This window comes from Chiloscyllium punctatum, chromosome 1 (assembly GCF_047496795.1).
Source record: "Chiloscyllium punctatum isolate Juve2018m chromosome 1, sChiPun1.3, whole genome shotgun sequence".
Classification (NCBI taxonomy): domain Eukaryota; kingdom Metazoa; phylum Chordata; class Chondrichthyes; order Orectolobiformes; family Hemiscylliidae; genus Chiloscyllium; species Chiloscyllium punctatum.
In genome coordinates this window covers 172,150,859-172,170,716 of record NC_092739.1, presented here as the reverse complement: position 1 = coordinate 172,170,716, position 19,858 = coordinate 172,150,859, and the positions used below count along the sequence as shown (strand labels likewise).

Below are 19,858 nucleotides of genomic sequence, written 5' to 3'. Positions count from 1 at the left end.
TATAGGGGAGATGTCAGGGGTGGGTTCTTTACCCAGAGAGTGGTGGGGGCATGGAATGCGCTGCCCGAGGGAGTGGTAGAGTCAGATTCATTGGCGACCTTTAAGCGGCATTTGGATAGGTACATGGATGGGAGCTTAATCTAGGTTAGAAGTTCGGCACAACATCGTGGGCCGAAGGGCCTGTTCTGTGCTGTATTGTTCTATGTTCTATGTTCTAAAAGCTTTGTCTTCACTGTCCTTTCTCCCCCAATTTTGGCAGCCTTTCTTAAATCCATTAACCACCCTCCAGATTTCCAGCACCTCATCTCTGCTCGGGGGCCCCCCCCACAATTTCTTCTCTCACTTCCCAAAATATCATGTGATACACCTGATCACGGCTCAAGGATTTATCCACTTTTATGTGTTTTCAGACTTCCAGCATCTCCACTTCAGTTATGTGGACTCTTTTCAAGACTTCACGATTTATTTCCTGGAGTTGACCACCTTCCCTGTCTTCCTCTACAGTACATAATGATAAGAAATATTTGTTTAGGATCTCACCAATCTCCTGTGGCTCCAAACACAGAACATAGAACATAGAACATAGAACATAGAACATAGAACAATACAGCACAGAACAGGCCCTTCGGCCCACGATGTTGTGCCGAACTTCTATCCTAGATTAAGCATCCATCCATGTACCTATCCAAATGCCGCTTAAAGGTCGCCAATGATTCTGACTCTACCACTCCCACGGGCAGCGCATTCCATGCCCCCACCACTCTCTGGGTAAAGAACCTACCCCTGACATCTCCCCTATACCTTCCACCCTTCACCTTAAATTTATGTCCCCTTGTAACACTCTGTTGTACCCGGGGAAAAAGTTTCTGACTGTCTACTCTATCTATTCCTCTGATCATCTTATAAACCTCGATCAAGTCACCCCTCATCCTTCGCCGTTCCAACGAGAAAAGGCCGAGAACTCTCAACCTATCCTCGTACGACCTACTCTCCATTCCAGGCAACATCCTGGTAAATCTTCTCTGCACCCTCTCCAAAGCTTCCACATCTTTCCTAAAGTGAGGCGACCAGAACTGCACACAGTACTCCAAATGTGGCCTAACCAAAGTCCTGTACAGCTGCAACATCACCTCACGACTCTTGAATTCAATCCCTCTGCTAATGAACGATAATACTCCATAGGCCTTCTTACAAACTCTATCCACCTGAGTGGCAACCTTCAAAGATCTATGTACATAGACCCCAAGATCCCTCTGTTCCTCCACCTGACCAAGAACCCTACCATTAACCCTGTATTCCGCATTCTTATTTGTTCTTCCAAAATGGACAACCTCACACTTGGCAGGGTTGAACTCCATCTGCCACTCCTCAGCCCAGCTCTGCATCATATCTAAGTCCCTCTGCAGCCGACAACAGCCCTCCTCACTGTCCACAACTCCACCTATCTTTGTATCATCTGCAAATTTACTGACCCACCCTTCGACTCCCTCCTCTAAGTCATTAATAAAAATTACAAACAGCAGAGGACCCAGAACTGATCCCTGCGGAACTCCACTTGTAACTGGACTCCATGCTGAATATTTACCATCTACCACCACTCTCTGACTTCGACCGGTTAGCCAGTTTTCTATCCAATTGGCCAAATTTCCCTCTATCCCATGCCTCCTGACTTTCCACATAAGCCTACCATGGGGAACCTTATCAAATGCCTTACTAAAATCCATGTACACTACATCCACTGCTCTACCCTCATCCACATGCTTGGTCACCTCCTCGAAGAATTCAATAAGACTTGTAAGGCAAGACCTACCCTTCACAAATCCGTGCTGGCTGTCCCTAATCAAGCAGTGTCTTTCCAGATACTCGTAAATCCTATCCCTCAGTACCCTTTCCGTTACTTTGCCTACCACAGAAGTAAGACTAACTGGCCTGTAATTCCCGGGGTTATCCCTATTCCCTTTTTTGAACAGGGGCACAACATTCGCTACTCTCCAGTCCCCTGGTACCACCCCAGTTGCCAGTGAAGACGAGAAGATCATTGCCAACGGTACTGCAATTTCCTCTCTTGCTTCCCACATAATCCTAGGATATATCCCGTCAGGCCCGGGGGACTTGTCAATCCTCAAGTTGTTCAAAATGTCCCACACATCTTCCTTCCTAACAGGTATCTCTTCTAGCTTATCAGTCCGTTTCACACTCTCCTCATCAACAATACGGTCCCTCTCGCTCGTAAATACTGAAGAGAAGTACTTGTTCAAGACCTCTCCTATCTCTTCCGACTCAATACACAGTCTCCCACCACTGTCCTTGATCGGACCTACCCTCGTTCTCGTCATTCTCAGGTTTCTCACATACGCATAAAATGCCTTGGGGTTATCCTTGATCCTTTCCGCCAGGGATTTTTCATGCCCTCTCTTAGCTCTCCTAATCCCTTTCTTCAGGTCCCTTCTGGCTATCCTGTATCCCTCCACTGCTCTGTCTGAACCTTGTTTCCTCAACCTTATGTAAGCCTCCTTCTTCCTCTTTACTAGACATTCAACCTCCCTCGTCAACCAAGGCTCCCTCACACGACCATTTCTTTCCTGCCTGATCGGTACATACATATCAAGGACACGTCGTATCTGCTCCTTGAAAAAGTCCCACATTTCCACCACATCCTTCCCTAACAGCCTATGCTCCCAACGTATGCTCCTCAAATCCTGTCTTACAGCATCGTAATTTCCCTTCCCCCAATTGTAAAAACTTCCTTGTTGTGCGCACCTATCTCTCTCCATAACCAAGGTGAAAGTCACAGAATTGTGGTCGCCATCACCAAAATGTTCACCCACTAACAAGCCCACCACTTGTCCCGGTTCGTTACCGAGTACCAAATCCAATATGGCCTCCCCTCTGGTCGGACAATCTACATACTGCGTTAGAAAAGCTTCCTGGACACACTGCACAAACACTGCCCCATCCAATCTACTTGATCTAAAGAGCTTCCAATCAATATTTGGGAAGTTGAAGTCGCCCATGACTACGACCCTGTGGCTTCTGCACCTTTCCAAAATCTGTTTCCCAATCTGTTTCTCCACATCTCTGCTGCTATTGGGGGGCCTACAGTAAACACCCAACAAGGTGACTGCACCTTTCCTATTTCTGACTTCAGCCCATACTACCTCCAGAGGCAGATCCCCCTCAAACTTCCTTTCTGCAGCCGTTATACCATTTCTAATTAGCAATGCCACCCCCCCCCTCCTTTTTTACCACCCTCCCTAATCTTACTGAAACATCTGTAACCAGGAACCTTCAACAGCCATTCCTGTCCCTCATCTATCCACGTTTCCGTGATTGCCACAACATCGTAGTCCCAGGTACTGATCCATGCCTCAAGTTCACCCACCTTATTTCTGATACTCCTTGCATTGAAGTATATGCACTTGAGCCCATCTCTGTGTCCGCAAGTATTCCCTGTCAGTGCTACCTTCTCCACAGCCTCCCTACAGTCTTGGACATCCTGACACACAGCTAGCTTACTTGCTGGACTACAAGTCCGGATCCCATCCCCCTGCCAAATTAGTTTAAACCCCCCCAAAGAGTGCTAGCAAACCTACCCCCCAGGATATTGGTGCCCTTCTGGTTCAGGTGCAACCCGTCTTGTTTGTACAGGTCCCACCTTCCCCAGAATGCAGTCCAATTGTCCAAATATCTGAAGCCCTCCCTCCTACACCATCCTTGCAGCCACGTGTTCAACTGCACTCTCTCCCTATTCCTTGCCTCACTGTCACGTGGCACCGGCAACAACCCAGAGATGACGACTCTGTCTGTCCTAGCTTTTAGCTTCCAGCCTAACTCCCTGAGCTCCTGAATGACCTCCCCACCCCTCTTCCTACCTATGTCGTTGGTGCCAAAGTGTACCACGACTTCTGGCTGCACACCCTCCCCCTTAAGGATTCTGAAGACACGGTCCGAGACGTCTCGGACCCTAGCACCCGGGAGGCAACAAACCATCCGACCACAGGTGGTCTTGTTGATCTTCAAAGTTCCATAGTTACTCTTTAACCAATAATCTCTTTGGATTCTCCTTCAATGAGTCAGTGTGGGCGGAAGTCCGAAACAGGAAAGGAACAGTCACTATATTGGGAGTTTTCTGTCAACAAACGTGTGGTGCTGGAAAAGCACAGTCAGTCAGGCAGCATCCGAGGAGCAGGAGAATCAACGTTTTGGGCATAAGCCCTTCTTCAGGAGGAGGATGCTGCCTGACTGACTGTGCTTTTCCAGCACCACACTCTTGACTCTGATCTCCAGCCTCTGCAGTCCTCACCTTCTCCTCAGTTTCTGCACACCCCAATGACAACAGAGACACAGAGGAGCAGATTGGGAGGCAGAGTTTGGAAAGCTGCAGATGTAACAGTTATCGTCAGGGGAGACTTTGACTTCCCTCATATCGATTGTAGTCTCCTTAGATCAAATAGTTTGGATGCAGCAGTTTTTGTCAGGTGTGTCCAGGAAGGGTTCCTAACTCGGTGTGTAAATTGGCTGACGAGAGGGGAGGCCATGTTGGATTTGGTGCTTAGCAACGAACCAGGCCAGGGGTCAGAGCACTTCGGTGATAGTGATCACAACTCCATGATCTTTACAATACTCATGGAGAAGGTTAGGAGCAGACAGGAGGGGAAGGTATTTAATTGGGGAGGGGGAGAGGAGCAGACAGGAGGGGAAGGTATTTAATTGGGGGGGGGGATAGGAGCAGACAGGAGGGGAAGGTATTTAATTGGGAGGGGGATAGGAGCAGACAGGATGGGAAGGTATTTAATTGGGGGGGGGGATAGGAGCAGACAGGATGGGAAGGTATTTAATTGGGGGGGGGGATAGGAGCAGACAGGAGGGGAAGGTATTTAATTGGGGGAGGGGGATAGGAGCAGACAGGAGGGGAAGGTATTTAATTGGGGGAGGGGGATAGGAGCAGACAGGATGGGAAGGTATTTAATTGGGGGGGGGGATAGGAGCAGACAGGATGGGAAGGTATTTAATTGGGGAGGGGGAGAGGAGCAGACAGGAGGGGAAGGTATTTAATTGGGGGAGGGGGATAGGAGCAGACAGGAGGGGAAGGTATTTAATTGGGGGGGGGGACAGGAGCAGACAGGAGGGGAAGGTATTTAATTGGGGGGGGGGATAGGAGCAGACAGGAGGGGAAGGTATTTAATTGGGGGGGGGACAGGAGCAGACAGGATGGGAAGGTATTTAATTGGGGGAGGGGGATAGGAGCAGACAGGATGGGAAGGTATTTAATTGGGGGGGGGATAGGAGCAGACAGGAGGGGAAGGTATTTAATTGGGGGGGGGGATAGGAGCAGACAGGAGGGGAAGGTATTTAATTGGGGAGGGGATAGGAGCAGACAGGAGGGGAAGGTATTTAACTGGGGGGGGGGATAGGAGCAGACAGGATGGGAAGGTATTTAATTGGGGGGGGGACAGGAGCAGACAGTATGGGAAGGTATTTAATTGGGGGAGGGGGATAGGAGCAGACAGGAGGGGAAGGTATTTAATTGGGGGAGGGCGTCGTACAATGATATTGGGGCCTCCTAACCAGGGAGCAGATGTTCCCAGGGAAATTCACAACAGAATGTGGAAGATGTTTCGGGAGCACTTGCTGATAGAGCTGGATAGGTTTGTCCCACTGAGGCAAGGAAGGGATGGTAGGGTGAAGGAACCTTGGGTAAAAAGGGATGTGGAACATCTAGTCAAGAGGAAGAGGGAAGCTTACTTAAGGTTGAGGAGGCAAGGATCAGACAGGGTTCCAGAGGGTTACAAAGGTAGACAGGAAGGAACTGAAGAATGGACTTAGGAGAGTTAAAAGAGGGCATTGAAAAGCTTCATTGGGTAGGATTAAGGAGAGCGCTAAGGGGTTTTACACTTATGTGAGGAACAAGAGGATGGTCAGAGTGAGGGTAGGGCCGATCAGGGATAGTGGAGGGAACTTGCGCCTGGAGTGGGAAGAGGAAGGGGAGGGCATTAATGAATACTTTGCTTCAGTATTCACTTGTGAGAGGGACCTTGTCGTTCGTGAGGACAGTGTGAAACAGGCTGATACACTCAAACAGGTTGGTGTTAGGGAGGAGGATGTGCTGAAAGTTTTGGGAAACATAAGGATAGATAAATCCCCTGGGCCAGATGGGATATACCCAACATTACTACAGGAAGTGAGGGAAGAGATTGCTGCGCCTTTGGTGATAATCTTTGTGTCTCACAGTAGTACCAAATGATTGGAAGGTGGGAAATGTTATTCCCTTGTTCAAGAAAGGGAATAGGGATAATCCTGGGAATTAGACAAGTCAGTCTGAGGTTGGTGGTCAGTGGATTATTGGAGAGGATTCTGAGAGACAGGATTTATGATTACTTGGACACCATTGTTTGATTAGAGAGGGTCAGCACGACTTTGTGAGGGGCAGATCATGCCTCACAAAGCTGAATGAATTCTTTGAGGATGTGCCAAAATACACTGATGATGGATGATTTGGTGTATGTGGATTTTAGCAAGTCATTTGATAAGGTTCCTCATGCTAGGCTTATTCAGAAAGGAAGGAGACAAGGGGACACAGGGAAATTTGGCTGTCTGGATACAGAATTAGCTGGCCCCTAAAATATAGAGGGAACTTGGTGACCAGTGGTGTTCTGCAGGGATTGATTCTGGAACCACTGTTCTTTGTTATTTTAATAAATGACTTGGATGAGGAAATGGAAGGGTAGGTTAGTAAGTTTGCCAATGACGCCAAGTTTGGTGGAGCTGCAACAGGACATTGACAGAGAAATGGCAGATGGAGTTCAACCTGGAAAAATGTAAAGTGGTTGAATTTGTCTGCAGAATACAGGGTTAAAGGCAGGATTCCAAGCACTGACTGAGTTTTTTGAAAAAGTAACAAAGAAGATTGATGAGGGCAGAGCAGTAGATGTGATCTATATGGACTTCAGTAAGGCGTTCTACAAAGTTCCCCATGGACTGATTAGCAAGGTTAGATCTCATGGAATACAGAGAGATCTAGCCATTTGGATACAGAACTGGCTCGAAGTTAGAAGGTGGTGGTGAAGGGTTGTTTTTCAGACTGGAGGCCTGTGATCAGTGGAGTGCCACAAGGATCGGTGCTGGGTCCTCTACTTTTTGTCATTTACATAAATGATTTGGATGTGAGCATAAGAGGTACAGTTAGTAAGTTTGCAGATGACACCAAAATTGGAGGTGTAGTGGACAGCGAAGAGGGTTACCTCAGATTACAACAGGATCTGGACCAGATGGGCCAATGGGCTGAGAAGTGGCAGATGGAGTTTAATTCAGATAAATGTGAGGTGCTGCATTTTGGGAAAGAGGGTGGTACGTGTATAGAATGAGCTGCCAGAGGATGTGGTGGAGGCTGATACAATTACAACATTTAAGAGGCATTTGGATGGGTATATGAATAGGAAGGGTTTGGAGGGATATGGGCCGGGTGCTGGCAGGTGGGGCTAGATTGGGTTGGGATATCTGGTCAGCATGGACGGGTTGGACCGAAGGGTCTGTTTCCATGCTGTACATCTCTCTGACTATGACTCTGTGACACTGTGGAGGAACTGAGGGATCTTGGAGTTCATGTCCATACATCCCTCAAAGTTGCCACCCAAGTTGATAGTGTTGTTAAGAAGGTGTATGGTGTGTTGGCTTTCATTAACAGGGGGATTGAGTTTAAGAGCCGCGAGGTTATGCTGCAGCTCTATAGAGCCCTGGTTAGACCACACATGGAATATTGTGTCCAGTTCTGATTACCTCATTGTAGGAAGGATCTGGAAGGTTTAGAGAGAGTGTAGAGGAGATTTCCCAGGATGCTGCCTGGACTGGAGGGTGTTTCTTATGAAGAAAGGTTGAGGGAGCTTGGGGTTTCTCATTGGAGTGAAGAAGGAGGAAGGTGACTTGATAGAGGTGTACAGGATGGTGAGAGGCATAGATAGAGTGGATAGGCAGAGACCTTTTCCTAGGGGGTCATGTCCATCATGAGGGACATTATTTTAATGTGATTGGAGGAGGGTTTGGGGGAAATGTCAGAGGCAGGTTCTTTACACAGAGAGTGATGGGTGTGTGAAATGTACTGTCAGTGGTAGGAGTAGAGTCAGAGACATTAGGGACATTTAAACGACTCTTGGATAGTACAATGAAGGGAATATAGGCTAGCCTTATCTTAGAGTGTGATAACATCGAGGGCCGAAGGGCCTGTACTGTGCTGTAATCTTCTACGATCTATGAATCTGTGAGGGCTCTCTCAGATTCCCTTTTTTGCCTCTGATTTCCCATATACCCCTATATTCCTCAAGGAATTCACTTCATCCCAGATGGCTACACCTGACCTATACCTCCTTCTTTTTCTGAACCAGAGCTTCAATATCTCTGTTTCCCTGTATCCTGTGTTTCCCTCCTTCTGTCAGCCTTACCCTTCACACGAGCTGGTAGATCAAAGGTAGTTGGACTTTTAGAAGGTGTTCACAAAAGGGTAAGGCATAAAATAAGAGGCCACGCTGTTACGGGTATCCGATTATACCCTCCATCATCTGACGCACACGGGGCAGGGAATATTTCATTCTGTTCATCAAATTCCGGATCATGGAATCCCAGATAACATAGTTTATCCAAGCATCGGGACCTTGTGACCTAGCCGGATAATCCGATATTCGGATAATTGAATGTGGGATAATCGGGGTTTCTCTATATATTGGCATGGATACAGAATTGGTTCATGGGCAGGAAACAGGGTATTATCCCAAAGGTACTCAAACCTTTTCCACGTTATGTGATGGATGGATTCAGGATTTCAAACTGAATCTTACAGACAGGGAGTTGATTTAGATTTTAATTTATCAAGTCTCCCCCCAAGTCTCCAGCCTATCAACTTCCTGTTGTATTCTTTGGCAATCTTCCTCACTATCTGGAGATCTCCCATTGTTTATGTCATCCACAAACTTACTCATCAGACCACTGACATTCTCCTCCAGATCATTTATATATATATTACAGACAACAGGGGTCCTAGCACTGATCCCTGTGGAATACCACTGGTGACAGATCTCCAGGCAGAAAACACCCTTCCACTGTGATTCTCGGTCTTCTCTGGCCAGGCCAGTTCTGTATCTACCTGACCATCTCACTGTGGATCCCATGGGACTTCACCTTTTGTATCAACCTGCCACCAGGGACATTGTCAAAGGCTTTGTTAAAATCCATTTACACAAATCTGTTACCCTGCCCACAATCATGTTTATCACATCCTCAAAAACTTAGGCACATTTATCAGACATGACCTTCCCAGCACAAAGCCACAGTGTTTATCATAATAAGTACATATTTTTGAAATGGGACTATGCTTGCCAATATTTTCTTTCCTGTTTTATTTCTCACATCCCGACCAGCTCGATCAGTAATGCTGCTGCCGAGCCACTCTTGGTGGTGGGACATTGAAATCCCCCACCCAGAGTACATTCTGTGTCCTTGCCACCCTCAGTGCTTCCTCTGAGTGTTGTCCAACATGGAGGAGTAATGATTCATCAGCCGAGGGAGGGTGGTAGGTGGTAATGCAGCAGGAGGTTTCCTTGCTCATGTCTAACCTGAAGCCATGAGACTTCATGGGGTCCGGAGTCAAAGTTGAGGATTCCCAGGGCAACTCCCTCCCGACTGTATCCCACTGTGCTGCCCCCCCTCTGCTGGGTCTGTCCTGCGGGTGGGACAGGACCTATCCAGGGATGGGGATGGTGGGGTCTGGGACACTGTCTATGAGGTAAGATCCCGTGAGTATGACTGTGTCAGGCTGTTACTGGACTAGTCTGTGAGACCACTCTCCCAGTTTTAGCACTGGCCCCAGATGTTCATGAAGGGGACTTTGCAGGATCGGCAGGGCTAGAACATAGAACCATACAGCACAGAACAGGCCCTTCGGCCCACGATGTTGTGCCGAACATTTGTCCTAGCTTAAGCACCCATCCATGTACCTATCCAAATGCCACTTAAAGGTCGCCAATGAATCTGACTCTGCCACTCCCACGGGCAGCACATTCCATGCCCCCACCACTCTCTGGGTAAAGAACCCACCCCTGACATCTCCCCTATACCTTCCACCCTTCACCTTAAATTTATGTCCCCTTGTAACACTCTGTTGTACCCGGGGGAAAAGTTTCTGACTGTCTACTCTATCTATTCCTCTGATCATCTTATAAACCTCTATCAAGTCACCCCTCATCCTTCGCCGTTCCAATGAGAAAAGGCCGAGAACTCTCAACCTATCCTCGTACGACCTACTCTCCATTCCAGGCAACATCCTGGTAAATCTCCTCTGCACCCTCTCCAAAGCTTCCACATCTTTCCTAAAGTGAGGCGACCAGAACTGCACACAGTACTCCAAATGTGGCCTTACCAAGGTCCTGTACAGCTGCAACATCACTTCACAACTCTTGAATTCAATCCCTCTGCTAATGAACGATAATACTCCATAGGCCTTCTTACAAACTCTATCCACCTGAGTGGCAACTTTCAAAGATCTATGAACATAGATCCCAAGATCCCTCTGTTCCTCCACCTTACTAAGAACCCTACCATTAACCCTGTATTCCGCATTCTTATTTGTCCTTCCAAAATGGACAACCTCACACGTGACAGGGTTTCTTCTCTTGTAGTTTCTATCCCTAAGAATGATTTGACCTGGTTCATTCGAATTCCTCACGATCTGTAAGCATTTGGTATACCAAATGACTTGCTTCACATTTTCAGAGGGAATTTCAGAATCAACCAGGTTGCTGGAGTCTGGGGTCACCAGGTGAGGACAGTAGGTGTCCATTGCTTACAACAACTGATCCTTGGTCTCACTTTTACTTTGATGCAACGTTCAAACATTTTCTGATGTGATTTGAAATGGTGTCCCCACCCCCTTTGGCCTGAGACTTGGACTAATATTTGGTGCAATAACACTATGAGTGACCACTGTCCTTTCAGACCCCAGCAGGAGCACTGTGTGAAAGCAGTTCCCGAATTTCAGGATGAAGTTTCTCTTCTGAGCTGATGGGTGGGCTGTACGGTTGGGTGGATGTGGTCTGACTGATATCTCCTCCCTTTCCCCAGGGAGAGCTGATTCCAATTCCATAGGCACTACAATCTTGATACCTGTTTTGACAATGTCAGTCGTTACCTACATTGCCACGAAGTTTCTCAGAAAGAAGATTACATGTACCAGACTGAGTACAAATGCTGCAGCCGCTGAGCTGACTTGTCATGCAAGGTAAGCATTGCTGGAGTTACACAGAGCAGCAGAGCTTCAGCTAACTGCCAGTTCAGGTCTGGGGGAACGGACCAGGACCCTGGGAAACTGGATCAGGACCGAAGTTGGTGAATGGATGAGGAGCGAGACAGGGGGAGAGATCTGGAATGAGACTGAAGCCTGCGTCTGGAGATGTGTTGTGACTATTTGACGTGGGAAGACCTGAATTCAGGGCAATCCTTTCTGTAGTAAGTAGTTGTGTGATCAGGAGCCTCACTTCAGAAATCCCTAAGAAAAGATTATTCAATATCTGGCTGGTTTTGAAAATTTGAATTATTGGTAAACCTTAAGGGGTTTTATTCAACTAGTATTATCGAGGGGAAGGTAAAAGAGAGATTGGAGGAAGGATTTGTAAATAGGTGTTAGTTCATTACGATTTAAGGTATAGCAGAGAATAAAGTTGTCAATTTTTATTTTAAATAATTCTTGGCCTCTCTAAGTTTCACACATTACTGCACAGGGTAAATCTTGTGTTGCTAAGTTTAAATTAAGCAGGAGGGTTTACCCTGTATCCCCAAGATGGCAGCAGGTGTGACAAGATACACCGCCCACTGTACTCCTGGACTAGAGTACTGTGACAGTACAATCTAAGTCAGTAACCAAATCCCTAAATTAAAACAGAGTACATCGAGCCAGGCCAAGGGAGCACTAGCCAGAGGGGTCAGTTCCCTCAGGCAGAGAGCTGGTTGGGGTTACATTAACTTTCAATAACAATTGGAATTTGTAAACCATTTTAATTAGTCATAAAATCGATAAACAATTATGTGCTTCTCAACAGTCCTGAGAAAACCAGACGGAGTTTAGATACTCTGATTTCAGCAGTAAAACTGTATATCCTGTAAAACCCAGCCTCCATGTGATCCCATCCCCCCGCCCCCTGTCCCCCACTGTCCCCAATGTACTTAGTCCCTCAGACACAGCCCTGACTCTCACTGAGACACAACCCCCCCCCCCCCACAGCCCCGACTCTCACTGAGACACAACCCCCCCCCCCCCCCACAGCCCTGACTCTCACCGAGACACAACCCCCCCCCCCCCCACAGCCCCGACTCTCACTGAGACACACACCTGACTGAGACACACCCCTCCCTCAGCCCTGTTTAGTGGAGACCACTGTAATGGGGCAGGTTGTATGGGACTGGGATCCTGCTGTGTAATGGTCGATGTCTCATTACTAGCTGGTTATTCCGGAGCACCCTGGAATTCCTGGTCTGTTCTGCTGATTGATCCCAGTTGTCCTGGAGCCTGGGCAGAGAGTTGGCAGGTATTGACAAATGATCTGAAACCAAAACAGTACAGGTCAGTGCGGGAGATGGACAGGGGTGTGGGGGGTGGGGGGGCAGGGGCACACTAGGACAAAGGCCCTCCCCACTCCAGGGCAAGGTCCACAGCCCATCATTTAAAAACCTTCCGATCTCATCCCAGTTAACAGCTGGTCTCCATCTACCCAGGAAGTTCACAATAAACAGATACACCAGCTCCCCCATCAAGGGAGGGAGGGGAGGGGAGGAAGTCACAGAAGGTTTGCCTGTGACCTCCACTCCACTTGACCCAGCAGTTTGGACTGGTCACACCCAGAGGACTCATTACAGTTTTGGTCTTGTCATTGTCCTGGCCGAGAGAGCACGCAGTGTTGGTTTTCCAGAGATGGGATTGCACCGGACAGGATACAGGGGAGATTCTCTCAGCTTTGACTGGGCTGAAGATAGATTCCCCTTGATGGAGAGTCAGTGAGCAGAGGGGCCTGGATTTAAATGAAGGGACTGGAGGTTCAGAGAAGATGAGGAAAATGTTTTGCACCAAGAGGCTGGTGGGAATCTGGAATCACTGTCTGGGAAGGAGGGACAGGGGCAGAATGATCACAGCGAGGGGGTATTTAATCCCACAACATCCCCACTCTCTGGGTGAAGACATCCCCCTTGTACCAAACCACCGTGGGCGGTACAGTGGCACAGTGGTTAGCACTGCTGCCTCACAGCGCCAGAGACCCGGGTTCAATTCCTGCCTCAGGCGACTGACTGTGTGGAGTTTGTACGTTCTCCCCGTGTCTGCGTGGGTTTCCTCCGGGTGCTCCGGTTTCCTCCCACAGTCCAAAGATGTGCAGGTCAGGTGAATTGGCCATGGGAAATTGCCCGTAGTGTTAGGTAAGGGGTAGATGTAGGGGTATGGGTGGGTTGCGCTTCAGTGGGGCGGTGTGGACTTGTTGGGCCGAAGGGCCTGTTTCCACACTAAGTAATCTAATCCACCCATTCTCCTCTTCCCTTCAATCCTTTGAGTGGAGGCGTGAGCATCTTGGAACATGCCACATTAAGGAGATTTAAACAATCCTTGGATAAGCACATGGATGATTTTGGGAGAGTGTAGGGGGACGAGCTGAGAATAGTTCACAGGGCAGCGCAACATCGAGGGCCGAAGGGCCTGTTCTGAACTGTATCGTTTTATGTTCTATGCCATCCACATAACTCCCAGCCTCACAGATGGGCCACAGTGTCTCCAACACTAGTCAAACTCTGAACCCCTGAAGCACACGTGTCTGCTGTTGGAGGCGATGGGATCACACTAATATCATGGCTATAGCTAAGTCCCTCTGCTCCAATCCCAACCTCACCATCAAACCAGCAGATAAAGGGGGTGCAGTGGGAGTCTGGCGCACTGACCTCTACACCGCTGAAGCCAGATGCCAACTCGAAAACACCTCCTCCTACCGCCCCCTCGACCATGACCCCACCCCACCCCCCCCCACCCCTCCCCCACCCAAAATCACCAAACCATCACCTCAGTCCAGGAACCCCGCACTACCCGGTTCTATCTCCGTCCCAAGATCCACAAGCCTGACCACCCTGGCCGACCCATTGTCTCAGCCTGCTCCTGCCCCAAACTCATCCCCCCCTAGTCCAGGAACTACCCACATACGTTCGAGACACCACCCACACCCTCCACCTACTCCAAGACTTCCATTTCCCCAGCCCCCAATGCCTCATCTTCCGTCTTGGAACACTTCAACCCCAGGGCATCAATGTGGTCTTCACCAGTTTCCTCATTTCCCCTTCCCCCACCTCACCCCAGCTCCAACCTTCCAGCTCAGCACTGCCCTCATGACCTGTCCCACCCTCATCTGACCCACACCTCCATCCACCTATTACACACTCAGCTACCTTCTTCCCCCAACCCCCACCCCGCTCATTTATCTCTCCACCCCTGAGGCTCCCAGCCTCATTCCTGATGAAGGGCTCCTGCCTGAAACGTGGACTCTCCTGCTCCTCAGATGCTGCCTGACCTGCTGTGCTTTTCCAGCAAAAACCATAAATGTAGAAACTCAGCTCATGTTCTGGAGTCCCAGGTTCAAACCCAAATCACGGTAGATGATGGGATTTAGACTCTTCATTCCTGATATTGATGAATCTCCTCACAACCATCAAACCACAGCTGATGGTTGGAAGAAACCCATCTGCCTCACTGAGATCCTTCAGAGGACATCTCACCTGGTCTGGCCAATGTGACTCCAGTCCCAGCACTGTGGTTGGCTCTCAGCTGCCCAATGAATGACCCAGCAAGCCATTCAATTGGACCAATTGCTGCTCATTCAAGAACAGAAAAGACAGACTAGAGAGAATCAACTGAGGCTTCAGAAATTATAACAGCAAAAAATAGCCATCGACCCTGCAAAGTTGTCCTTACTAACAGGGTCACATGCTGACCGGATATCTTAAACTAATCTTGTCCCATTTGCCAGCACTTGGCCCTCATCACAGGCCGAGTGCCAAAACTGGGAGAGCTGTCTCTCAGACAGTCGCTGGACTAGTCATACTCACGGGATTATACCTTAGAGACACAGTGTCCCAGACCCCACCATCCCCATCCCCATCCCTGGATAGGTCCTGTCCCACCGGCAGGACAGGCCCAGCAGAGGGGGGGCAGCACAGTGGGATACAGTCGGGAGGGAGTTGCCCTGGGAATCCTCAACTTTGACTCCGGACCCCATGAAGTCTCATGGCTTCAGGTTAGACATGAGCAAGGAAACCTCCTGCTGATTACCACGTACCGCCCCCCCTCGGCTGATGAATCATTACTCCTCCATGTTGGACAACACTCAGAGGAAGCACTGAGGGTGGCAAGGACACAGAATGTACTCTGGGTGGGGGATTTCAATGTCCCACCACCAAGAGTGGCTCGGCAGCAGCATTACTGATCGAGCTGGTCGGGTCCTAAAGGACATCGCTGCTAGACTGGGTCTGGGGCAGGTGGGGAGGGAACCAACAAGAGGGAAAACCATCCTGACCTCATCCTCACCAATCTCTGGCTGCAGGTGTATCTGACCATGACAGTATCGGTGAGAGTGACCACCGCACTGTCCTTGTGGAGACAAAGTCCCACCTTCACATTGAGAATACCCTCCATCGTGTTGTGAGGCACTGTCACCCTGCTGAATGGGACAGAGTTCAAACAGATCTAACAACTCAGGACGGGGCATCCATGAGACACTGTGGGTCATCACCAGCAGCAGAACTGTACTCCCGCACAATCTGTAACCTCATGGCTCGGCATATCCCCCACTCAACCATTACCATCAAGTCAGAGGATCAACCCTGGTTCAATGGAGAGTGCAGGAGGAGGACATGCCAGGAGCAGCACCAGGCAGACCTTGCTGCCCTCCCTCTGTGGTGTAACTGTGACAGTGCTCCCATTAACCCCCTCCTCAGTAGAGTGTCCAGCCAGTTTGCCTGGTCTTCTGCCAAACTTTTGGACTTCATGTAGCCATTTGTACTGCAATAGCAGGCATTGTAACTCCAGATACATTATCCAAAAATGACAGCCTCAAGAGAGAGAGTTAGCACATCCCCCTGTAGCCACAAACTCCCTGCTCCCAGCCCTGACTAACCCCCTCCCCCTCTATCACAGTGAGAGCCTTAGCAAAGAGCCTTGTGTGAACAGAGTAAGTGTCTATCATACCGTTGGGGTTCACGTTGTGGAAGCTGGTGTATCCTGGAAAGGGCTGACCCCAGCTGGACTCCAGACAGTCAGCGATGAAGTCCACTTCAGCAGGATTACTACTGGACATTCGCCAGGTCTGTGACCGACACACTGGGACAGAGGCTGTGAACAGAACCACCCATGGATCAGGATGGAACAGGTAACACATGAATGCATCACGAGCAGCGCACTGCCCCCTGCAGTCAGGGACTGGGGCTTGTGCCTCCTCCCCTGTCCTGACCCAATTGGGGGGGTGGGGGGGGGGGGGGGGCAGGAGCTGATATCATGTTACCTTGTGGTTTCCCAGGGGGCAGAGCCACACCCCAGGCAGACGCAATGTGTTCGAGCAGGAGCTGGGAAATTTGCCGATGAATAACGTGGCTCCAGTGAACACCATCAGCTGCTCGGTGGTGTAGTGCAAACCGGAATTGGTGGTGCAAGTCTAACACATCAAAGCCATGAGCATCAGCTAAAAGGGCACTGTAGAAATTAGCTTCAATCACATCGTAACGCAAGCTCATCTCCAGGTACTGCAACTATATCCAAAACACACAGCACATTAAAACACAAGCAACACACACCAGAGCTAAAGGAGGCAGAGGACATGCCAGTTTCGATTGGTCAGGGATTCGAGTAGTGAGGCAGGATGTCATTTTGCAGCTTTATTAGTGTTTGGTTTAGTGACAGTACGGTGTTCAATTCTGGGTCACTACATACCAGGAAGTTAAAAAATCATCACAAACACTAGGTTAGAGTCCAATGGGTTTAATTGGAAGCACTAATTCTAGAAAATGGAGATACATAGATAGGGTCAATAGGAAGAGCCTTGGGAAAAGTTGATGGGCAGAGAGATCTGGGAGTGCAGGTCCATTGTACCCTGAAGGTGGATAGAGTGGTCAAGGAGGCATATAGTATGGTTGCCTTCATTGGACGGGGTATTGAGTATAAGAGCTGGCAAGTCATGTTAACATTGTACAAGACATTGGTTCGGCCACATTTAGAATACTGTGTACAGTTCTGGTCACCACATTACCAAAAGGATGTGGATGCTTTAGAGAGGGTGCAGAGAAGGTTTATGAGGATGTTGCCTGGTGTGGAAGGTGGTAGCTATGAAGAGAGGTTGAGTAGGTTAGGTTTATTTTCATTAGGAAATAGGAGATTGAGGGGGGACCTGATTACAAAATCATGAAGGGTATAGACAGGGGGATAGAGACAAGCTTTTTCCCAGGGTGAAGGATTCAATATCGAGAGGTCACGTTTTCAAGATGAGAGGTGGAAAGTTTAAGGGGGATACAGGCGGCAAGTACTTCACACAGAGGGTGGTGGGTGTCTGGAACGTGTTGCCAGCAGAGGTGGTAGAGGCAGGCACGGGAGATTCATTTAAGATGCGTCTGGACAGATACATGAGCAGGTGGGGAGCAGAGGGATACAGATGCTGAGGAATGGGCAATAGGTTTAGACAGTGGATTTGGATCAGCTCAGGCTTGGAGGGCCGAAGGGCCTGTTCTGGGGCTGTACATTTTCTGTATTTTGATAGTCAGAATCTTTTCCCCAGAGTTGAAGTGTCTAATAATAGGGGCCATGGACTTAAGGGGAGAGGGGGAAGTTCATAGGAGATGTGAGGGACAAGGCATTTACACAGAGTGGTAGGAGGCTGGAATACGCTGCCAGGGAGGGGGATGCAGGTACAATCGAAACTTTGAGGGGGAGGTTTTCGATAAATACATGAATATGCAAGGAGTGGGAGGATATGGGCCAGGGCAGGCAGATGGGATTAGTTTAATTCAGCATCATGTTCAGCACAACACCCTGTCCTGTCCTGGTCTACCGTTATAGCTACAGCTACACGTCCCCTGACCAAAGTCTGCTTTGAAGGTGATACATTAGTCACTATTATAGTGTGTTCTGGCAGCATTTCTAATGACCGTACCTCTGGTATCAGGAAGCCACCTTTGATCTTTTCACCCAGAGGCATCGTCATGTTCCAGATCACAAGGCATTCTGGGAGGAGGACCTCTCTTAGCCGGCTGAAGAATTTGGCCAGATTCTCTCGATATTGCTCGATTGAATTGGAACCATACCTGGGGGGGGCGGGGGGAGAAAAGAGAGGGAAGAGAGGGAGAGGGAGAGGGAGAGGGAGGGAGAGAGAGCTGAATTGGGGATGATGTGAAACAACTCCAGAAGGACATTCACAAGTTTGTGTTATATGAAAATAGTCAGAGGGTGGTGCTGGAAAAGCACAACAGGTCAGGCAATATCCGAGGAACAGGGAGATTGACATTTCAGGCACAAGCCCTTCATCAGGAATCAGCTCTCCTTCTCCTCAGATGTGACACACAGACACACAGACACACAGACACGCCCAATAACACCAGCTGGAGTCAGCTCTCTCTGCCATTACAATCCCCCTGCCCTGGTTCTCAGCTCCATACCTGGAGATATCCCAGACACACGAGTTAACAATAAGGATATCAGGTTGTGGTTCTCTTTGGAAACCAGCCAAGACCCTGTCCACGTAGTCAGAGTAAATCCGTGTGATGAAATAAAAGTGGAGGAGATGAGTGGGGCTGTGATACAGTCGAACTTCCCGGTATTCTGTACGGTTACTCAGCTTCCCTCCTTCGACCAGCTGGTCTCCCTTGAAGCTTGGCTCTCCCTTCAAACACAACATGCCAAGTTAGTCAGACCCTCACAGGAAGGATGGAACATAACATTGAATCTTCCTCACAGCAAACACCCTGTGCACACAATTCCAAAGGTTCACACCCTCCTGGGTCCAATGACATCTCAGTCTTCAAGGATTCGGCACCCATCCTGACTCTGGGTGAGGGGAGGGGGAAACTGTCTTAATGCTAGATTCCCACCCCCACCCCCGTCAGTCTGCAGGTTTTATAGATCACCCCCATGTGCTGTCTGTATATGCACACTCATCTTCCTCCCCCCCACCCCCCCCAAACACACAAAAAACCCAACATTTACAAAGCCCTTCAAAGAACACAAGATCATCAGAACCAGGAGCAGGGGGGAGGGAGGGGGTGGGGTGGGGGGGGGGAGGCTGTTCAGCCCCTTTGAGCCTGCTCTTCCATTCAATATGATCATGGCTGATCTTTTCACTGACTCAGCTCTACTTACCCACCCTCTCACCTTGCCCCTTAATTCCTTTACTGTTCAAAGAGCGATTACTGAAATCTCATCAACAATTCCCTGGGCAGGGAGCTCCATAGATTAACCACCCTCTGGTTAAAGAAGTCCCTTCCCAGTTCAGTCCTAAACCTGTTCCCTCTAACCTGGAGACCATGTCCTCTTGTCCTAGTCTCACTCACTAGTGGAAATTCCTCTACCTCAATTTTATCCATTCTCTTCATATACTTTTACAAGATCCCCCTCATTCCTCTGAATTCCAATGGATATAATCCCAATCTACTCTGTCTCTCCTCATGAGCCAAACCCCTTAACGATGGAATGAACCCAGTGAACCTCCTCTGCAGCCCCTCCACAGCCAGTACATCCTTTCTCAAATAAGGAGACCAAAACTGTACACAGTACTCCAGGTGTGGCCTCACCATCACCCTATACCGCTGTAAC

At 49.0% G+C, this 19,858-nt stretch overlaps 1 protein-coding gene across 1 annotated transcript; it reads right to left on the bottom strand.

The window, feature by feature from the left end:
- Positions 1–12,402: 12,402 nt before the first annotated feature.
- On the bottom strand, positions 12,403–18,944 carry LOC140480750 (PC-esterase domain-containing protein 1A-like). Its single transcript, XM_072576061.1, has 5 exons — positions 18,706–18,944; positions 18,204–18,354; positions 16,566–16,809; positions 16,253–16,396; positions 12,403–12,581 (listed from the first exon to the last, which is right to left on the bottom strand). The coding sequence occupies exons 1-5, from the start codon at positions 18,942–18,944 to the stop codon at positions 12,403–12,405; spliced, it is 957 nt and encodes a 318-aa protein (XP_072432162.1).
- Positions 18,945–19,858: the final 914 nt, after the last annotated feature.

What these genes read in the sequence shown, in the direction of transcription:
- LOC140480750 (XM_072576061.1), bottom strand. Translation starts at nt 18,944, where the DNA reads ATGTTGTGTTTGAAGGGAGAGCCAAGCTTCAAGGGAGACCAGCTGGTC. An exon ending in TGTGTCTGGGATATCTCCAG is followed by an intron (nt 18,355 to 18,705) that starts GTATGGAGCTGA and finishes CGCCCCCCCCAG; the next exon opens with GTATGGTTCCAATTCAATCG. An exon ending in GCCCCCTGGGAAACCACAAG is followed by an intron (nt 16,397 to 16,565) that starts GTAACATGATAT and finishes TTCTGTTCACAG; the next exon opens with CCTCTGTCCCAGTGTGTCGG.